At 33.3% G+C, this 8,134-nt stretch overlaps 1 protein-coding gene across 1 annotated transcript; it reads right to left on the bottom strand.

The window, feature by feature from the left end:
• Window positions 1–3,270: 3,270 nt before the first annotated feature.
• LOC100243683 (sodium transporter HKT1) lies at window positions 3,271–7,267 on the bottom strand. Its single transcript, XM_002270264.3, has 3 exons — window positions 6,040–7,267; window positions 4,186–4,398; window positions 3,271–3,488 (listed from the first exon to the last, which is right to left on the bottom strand). Exons 1-3 carry the CDS (start codon window positions 7,263–7,265, stop codon window positions 3,290–3,292), a joined length of 1,638 nt encoding a protein of 545 aa, XP_002270300.1. The 5' UTR covers window positions 7,266–7,267; the 3' UTR covers window positions 3,271–3,289.
• Between the last annotated feature and the right edge of the window lie 867 nt (window positions 7,268–8,134).

Here is an 8,134-nt window from a genome sequence, read left to right as displayed (position 1 = left end):
TGCTTCTAAAAAGCGTCATTATCCTACCTAGTATATATATTTACCTAAAACATACCTAAAATTTCCACTCCCTCCACACGTTTTCGCCACCCACCAAAACTCAATTTCCCTTTGCAAACCCTGGAATTTTGCATTCAGAGCATCAAAAACCCTAAGTCTTTCACTTGCCTAGGATGTACTAGTGGTCAATTATCGAAGTTGTGTTTAGACTTTTCCTCTGTGAAGTAACTAGAAGCAAGATGAGATTTAAAGGTTTTCATTTCAACAGTAGAAGTAGTCGCTCAATGTAGTTGGGATTGGAAGACAAATTGAAGTGAAGAGTCCACGGTTGGAAGAGTAAGTTTTGCACATGCACGGTTTCTTGTGGGTTTTTCTTCTTCCAATCTAAACCCTAGTTTTTTTCTTTCATTTTCCATTTGACCAAACCCTATTTTCTCTGAAGTAGTGAGAAAAATAACTCCAATTGTTTGGAAGGGAAACAACTTGGGACCAAAAGACATTTCATTGTCTCCATCCACTTAGAGATTCAAGGTAAAGTCCCAATTTTTTCTTGGTTTTTATTAATTTTATTAAAAATTATGTTAATATTTTATCACCTTTGATATTTTTATGGTTTATTAAATAAAAATGTGTTACGAACCAAAAAGAATCCTATGAATCTGGTTTATGTCTCTTAACAAAGTAAAACTTAGTATCTTTTGACCAAAAATTTTGGGTATGAGTTAGGGTAGATCATGCCTAAAGGTTCTACATATGGGGCTCTTGCCAAGACAGGCCAATCTTCAGAGTGGTTCCCATACTAAAAGTGCTATGGAATTATCCAAGTCAAATTCTTATATTTATATAAGGTATTTGAGACCAAGACATGAGGTATTTTTTAGGGTGGTTAGGTGATGGGGATAGGGTGTTATTTACTATTGAATAGCTCTAACAATGAAGAAGTCAATGTCACTAACAATTTTATTGGTTTTGTGGCTTTAAAGTCAATTGAAACAGAGGACTTCATAATCAAATATGTGGGTTCTTGAAACCTTTTATTTTTTACCATTGGAGCCTTGGAAGTTAATCAAGGTGTGATAACTAAGGGAATTATGATACGAGAATTGCTCTATTAATACAATCAACCATGGAGTAACATGGCCATAGATGTTCATGTTACTATCATCTAAACATCATGCAAAAAAAGTTTTAGTAATTTTCCTTGAATACCTAAGTACCCAAAGATAGCACTTTTTTCTTAATCAAAGTTTTAAGATAATATGTTGATCTATTTAATGTCTTCTTCTTAAGTATCTTGCATTTCCAGCATTACTAAGAGGCAGATTGGAGATGTTCCTACTAAAACATTTTTATTCTTATGACAAATTATACAAAAGCCACTAAAGATGGATATGTCAATTTTGTAGTTTTTAAGCATTTAGGAACTGAGTTTTCTCTTGTGAGTTCGATAAACCATTTGTTTGATGGGAAAGAATAGAAAAAGAAGGAAAAGGCAAAATTTTGGTTGAAAATAAAATATGAAACTTGATTCAAATACTTTGATTTTACTTTTCTTTCTTTTAAATTTCCTTGGTTTTCACATAAACCAAACAAAAATTATAGTAAAATTAGCAAAAACATCATATTGGAAGGCTAAAGATATTTTTCATGGCCTTCTACTTGCCTTTGTCATCGAATAACTCAAACTTCAAGATTATTTTCTATTACAACTAAACAAAGAACACCTTGTGATATAAAGTAATCAAATCAAAGCTTGTGGTTTTAAAAAAAAAGTCGAACGCCCACCAACAATAAAAAAAATATATCAAAAGACCTAAAAGATTTTCAACTTTATAAACCCAACTAAAGCAAGAATATGAGCTCTAATAAAGCAAAAACCTATCAAATTTGTTCAAATTCTTGTAATGGTAGAAAAGAAGAGTTATAAAAAATAAAAAAAAAACAAAACCAAAAGCTATACAAGAGAAACAACAAACTTTTATCTCCATCGAGTTATAGGAATGATATCAATCTAGGCCCTGAAAAGAAAAATATTGGAAAAACTTTACCAGAAAATAAAATTAAGGGTTTTTTTATTGATGGAAGGATAAATTGTTATATAATAAATTATAAGACATAAAATGAATACAAATCACATTAAATTAATATTAATTAATGGATTTTTGGGTAAATTGTTTTGGTGATTAAGGATAATTTTGGAAAGAAAAAGTTGACAAACACCTCATACTTTTATAGATAGTATAGATTATTGTATCATTCAAGTAGAGTATACAAAACTAATTGCATATTTCAAATACTTTTATATTGAATTCACAAGAATGTATGACACAATATGGTGTTTTTTTTTTTTTTACGTAATTATTATTTTGTGTTTTTACAACATCACTTGATTTTAATTATTCATATCTTGAAACTATGTAGAAAAAGTTAATAAATTAATAAATATTAACATTCATGTGGTTAGAAGTTATCTAAAAAATCTTTTATTATAAATAAAAAATTTGCATAGCACAAAAAGTAAGTCCAAAAGGAGTTTGTTATTGTATCACCTGATGTCTACATTGTTGTGCCACTTTTGGTCGTAGCCAAGAGAATACTATTGTCAGAAGTGCAGCCTTTTTAGTTGCGGAAGTTAGTCCTCCTCGGCCATAGATCTATAGTCACAAGATTACTTCTGGTCATGACCATAAGCTTCATCAGCACCACCTATGATGACACTTTGTTATAGTCCTTTTTATAGTCGATTGACCGTGAGCATAAACCTAATCCTCTTATGGTGCTTCTTAGATGAGTTCTCACGTTTTGTTTTTAGTCTTTTTTTTTTTTTTTTAGCAGTTTTCAGTTTAGTTTGTACAAATTTTTATCAGTGTTGTACATTTGTTGTTTCACGGTCAATACATCATATACCATCAAAAAGACCTCAACATGTTCACTATTTTTGGTCATCATGGCCCAACGAAACAATCGGTTTGAGGAATCTCATAGGTCAAGTCCTAAATTTTGTTTCCCTCAAATTCTCCTAAGAAGGAGATTGTTTTTAACATGGATTTTGGGGAAATTTGTGAAGAGAGTGGAGTCCAATTACCTATATATTGAAGAACACAAGGAGATTGCACTAACTTCCTAGTCCGATTAATCTCTCATTTCTTCATCCATCGTAGTACTCATCAATTCCTTTGTTAAAATTAAGCAGTTGTCAACTTTTCATGCATTGTAGATAGCTAAGGATTGACATTTCATATCCTACATGAGATCAATATAGCCTCAGACTTTGTGCCTCGGTTACAACTTACAAGAGCTTCCATGCTCTACCTCCATCCATATTAAACTTCTTTAGTCTTCCAAAAAACATGACAAAAATGAGAATTATTTTCCCCTCATCACTCCATTTTCCCGAGAATCCAAACCATTTACTTTGGCAGCTACTATCAGGTTTCAACAACCGTTCACAACTGTAGCCTGCTGTAAACCCAACATTTCCATAGGCACTGCAAATCATTTGCAACATGTAAGTATATATAGATTCAAACGCAAATGCAGGGCAAACAAGGAGAAATTGCTTTGTTTTTTAGGTGGTGGATAACAGGAATATTTACATACTTGAGTCATAATCATACATAAGGCTTTTGTAGTGAATAAAACCCAAAACCCTTAAACACTAGGAATTGGATTCTCTTCAAAGAAGACAAGTACTGGTCTTGCAAGCTCCCTTGGTGGGGTTCCCAACATTGTTTGTCCTGACATATGTTCGAGATCAATGCATGTGTTCTCTCAGCTAGGTGAAAATTGAAATCATATCCAAAAGTTGGACATTGAGAGATGGATTTCCATAGATTATGCACCCTTAAGCAATGATTGATGTTGTTGGAATTGATATAATGAAGATGATACATGAACCACAAATTAGTGGAGTGGATAGATATAGGCCACTCTCCCATGATAACCTCATGCTTCTGAAGAAACACCTTGGCTATATATGTGGCTTTTTAATGAGTTCTAATACTCACACATCATTTTTCACTACTTTTGTGAAATATTAATAAGTATAATCATGTGATTTCATATACCATGTAAACAATATTAGATGCGTTACATGCATAAATATTCAAGAAATGAAAAACTACATACTCTACCCAACTATTAATCCCGGAAAAAGAAAAAAGGAAAGGAATAATAAAGCCTTACCTGATTACTTCTATCACAATATTTAACACTGTGAAGTTGAGAGGATCATCTTTCATCTTTTTCCTCTCCGTTATGCAGATAAGGATGATGAAGATGGCCAGGTACGATAGTTGTGAGAATATTAAATTCTCCACAATCTTTCCCCTTCTTCTCTTCCTCCCTCCATTGCATATTTCTTTTATGGGTAGGAAAGAAGTATAAGGAGGAAGGTACCTGTGGATTAAAACATTAATTAATTCCAGTGCAAATTAAATCTTATCCAAATTCATAATAAATCAAATATATATTACAAAGGTCAACAAATTGCTATTATGTATAAGGTAATTTGGGGATGTCAAAGTTACATGTAATGTCATATTGTCAAATGTACCTTATAGATTTTTTTTAAAAAAATGTTATTTTAGAATAACTAAGGGTTAATTTGGTAATTATTTTCAAAAACAGTTTTCAAAAATTGTTTTACGATGTTTTGTAAAATAAAAATTAGTTTGAAAACCTAAAATATTTTTAACTTATTTTCAATATTTTAAAATATGTTTTAAAAATAATTTTTATGTCTAATATTTTATTTTTAATCATTGTACATGTTTGTATAATTATTTTTTAAATAAAAAAAAGTTAAAACAATAAAAATAACTAAAAGATGTTATTTGAAAAGACCATATTTTATGTTCTTAAGAATAAAAAATAGAAAACAATTTTTAGTTGTCAAACTTGTTTTCATAGTTTTTTGTTTTAAAGAACATAAAACTATTCTCAAAGAAACATGCCTCTTAAGGTTTCTATATATGGGATTTTGTATACATATAAAAAAAAATTTAAATATTTGACTCAAAGGTTTGATTATTTAAATGCATATAATAAAGTTTCGTGAAGCAAAAACATATATTAATGCAATAAATACTTCTCACGATGCAATTCATTATTTTTTTTAAGCCCTAAAAACGTCCTTTAGTAAAATATTAAAACATATGAAACATAGGAACTATAAAACCTAGTTGGCTTTTTTGTTTTTTCTTTTCCCATCTTAGTTTTTGACTCCATTTGACTTGACCTGGTTATATACATGAATGATTGGTCTTCGTTTCTTTTAGAAAAATTTAAGTCTGTCCACCATTAACATCTAGAACTATTCTTAATTTGGCACAAGGAATCATAATAATTCATAGTACTTATAGTTACAATTGATTCCATGATAAGGCACATGTTGGGCATGGCTTAATTTTTCTCTCTTTTTATTTGAACAAACTAAAGGGCTGTAGCAAAAATTTTCAATTGATCAAGCTCGTGTTAGAATAGTCAAAACCTTATACACTTAAAAATATTCTGAAGCAGAAGAAACACAAAACATATGTATAAACTATGGAGTTGTTGAAATAAAATATTTTCGTACATAATAAATATCAATCACATTTCTGGAGAGTTTCTAAAATAATTGTCTCCCTTGAAAGTAGAGACCCCAATTGACCTCTAACTGGGTCTTATTCCAAATATTCTACTGTTTTATGCATAGAAATGTGATGGGTAGCCAAATGTATTGAAAATGGTCAATGATCTAGAATGTAAGATTGAATTAAATATCGTGTGATGAGGACAGGAAGAAAACCCCCGAAATCGCTAGGTTTCTCTATAATATTTCCTACCATCATCAATTTTTAATCCACATGAACATGGTCAATTTTGATGAATATTTGCGTTTTACTTGGTTTCTATGTGCAAATTTGAACAATATTTCCTCACACCTTACCTTTAATTCACATGGGGGTGGCCACTTATGGTGTTTGATTTCAGGCTATACTTCTGAGATCATGGATAAAGAAAGATAAAAAGAAAAAAGAGTTGAAAGAGACTAACATCATTACGACGACTAACACCAAGATGGCAGGCGAGAGAGTTGAGATATCCACAATTGTTTCGCCAGTATGCCTTGAATTCACGCTCTGGAAGAGGGCACCGATGATTTTCTGATAAGAATTCAGGCCATTCAACCCTTCTGAATTCCACTCCATGGAGCAAAACAACGTGAACTGTATCAGAATGAAGCCCAGAACAGTAGGAACCAAAAGAGTAGAATGGAGACTAGGAAGCAAGTGCAGAAATCCAATCTCCCTTGTGCTGATCAACAGGTAATTGGACTCCACTTTCTTAAACTTCCCCAGAGTCCATATGGAAAAACGCAGGCAAGAGGGAAACAAGGTGTTCCCGAGAAGGACCTGAGGAATGATGATAAGAAGCAGGCCTGAGTTCTTGCTGAACACTATCATGTTTTCATTTGTCGGGACAAAACCGCAACTTGCAAGAGTTGATACTGTGGTGAAGAGTGAAAAGGTGAAGAGCTTGAGGCCCTTTTGCTTTAGTACATCTCTCGCACTTGACACAAGGGCTATGTAAGCAGACACTAGTGTGACTCCAAGGACATGAACTACTACAAGGTACCCCATCACCACAAAGCCTAAAAATTTGATGGAATGGTATTTGAGAGACTCACTAGACAACGACTTAGTTCGGCCCTCAATTTGGCTCTGAACCTCATCAGTTTCTAGTGTTGAATTACTCATACTAGGAACCGTTACCACGCGCAACTCAAATTGACCAAAAGGATTTCTAGGATCCGGAGGAGCACTGCTATTGTTACTAACCGAATTGACTTGGTTTTCTGCTATCAATGGTTTCTTAAGTTTAGACCTCCACAACTGGAGTTCTACCATCGAAGTGAAAATCTCTCCGCCTACAAACATTAGAAGAGTCAAAATCAGAAGCTGGTTGTTGGAAAAAACCTCCATTTCGACTGTGGACATGCTAGAAACAGTAGCTGCCGACACAGAGGTGAAGAACAAATCCAAGTTTCTAGGCCTCAAAGGAGTCCTCGGCTTCAAAGCCTTGAGGACCCAGAATCCCTGAAATGAAAGACACAGGAAATAACAAAGCTGAACCAAGAAAGTGTTGAACCGGAGAATTACGAAACGATAAAAGGATGAGGCTAGAAAGCAGATTGATCGGCCTAGACATTCCAGTTTGAAAGATGAACAAGTGCAAAGACGATGAAGTTTGTTGCCGGTGAAACTAGCAGAGTTCATCATCTTTATTTAGCCAGGAAAGCTCTTAATTCCCTTGCGATCAAGTTGGCCTAACCCTGGGGCATATATATATACACAAACCCGAACATACTTTGATGTGTGTGATCTCGTAGGACAAATGCGTAGATGAGATAAAGTAGCGTGGTAATGATAAAGATGAGTTTCTAAGAAATTTCACTCATTGAGAAGGTTGGCTGAGCTAAATTGACACATAATTTTCAATTCTGGAAACTTGCATGTGGAAATCAAGTACACATGTGACCCCAGATTGCAAACTATTTCCTTCTTTCATACCATGTGGAAACTGCCCATATGCTAGCTTCTAACTTCAAGTCTTTGGTTTATTGACTGATTGAGTGATTAATTGAAGGAATAATCAGGGGGTTTGAAACCCACAGGTACCGTCGTAAGTAATTAATTGGCCATTTCCCATAATGTTTTTCAAAGTTGATGTGCGGGGAAAAATGACCATATTTCATGAAGTCTCTGATTCACACTTCTTTTATGAAGTTTAAAATTTTGACATTTGACAAGTCTCTTTGAAGAGTCCATATGATAAATAGGCAATGTGAAACAAATTAGGCGTGTTTGGAATATGATATAACGGGGGAAAAGTCTCTTTGAAGGTACATGCAACACAAGGTTTTCAACTACCAAATTGTTGTCTACGATGACAAACGCGTTTCTACAGGTCACAACAAACAAGAATAAACAAAGAGTGCAATTATTCTAGGAGAATATGGAATGAATATGCTGGTATTTTCTCGACCTTAACTTTTTCTATCATTTGCATAAAACAATCCATAATAATACACAAGGATTTTTCGCCTGGGGCCTCGAGTCTTGTAAGAATGCACTAGGCGGTGGAATTA

Source organism: Vitis vinifera, chromosome 11 (genome assembly GCF_030704535.1).
Source record: "Vitis vinifera cultivar Pinot Noir 40024 chromosome 11, ASM3070453v1".
Taxonomy (NCBI): Eukaryota; Viridiplantae; Streptophyta; class Magnoliopsida; order Vitales; family Vitaceae; genus Vitis; species Vitis vinifera.
Note: the sequence above shows the minus strand (reverse complement) of the source record. Positions and strands in the feature narration are given on the sequence as shown.

What these genes read in the sequence shown, in the direction of transcription:
- LOC100243683 (XM_002270264.3), bottom strand. Translation starts at nt 7,265, where the DNA reads ATGATGAACTCTGCTAGTTTCACCGGCAACAAACTTCATCGTCTTTGC. An exon ending in GTGTTAGTCGTCGTAATGAT is followed by an intron (nt 4,399 to 6,039) that starts GTTAGTCTCTTT and finishes TTTAATCCACAG; the next exon opens with GTACCTTCCTCCTTATACTT. An exon ending in ATTGTGATAGAAGTAATCAG is followed by an intron (nt 3,489 to 4,185) that starts GTAAGGCTTTAT and finishes AATGATTTGCAG; the next exon opens with TGCCTATGGAAATGTTGGGT.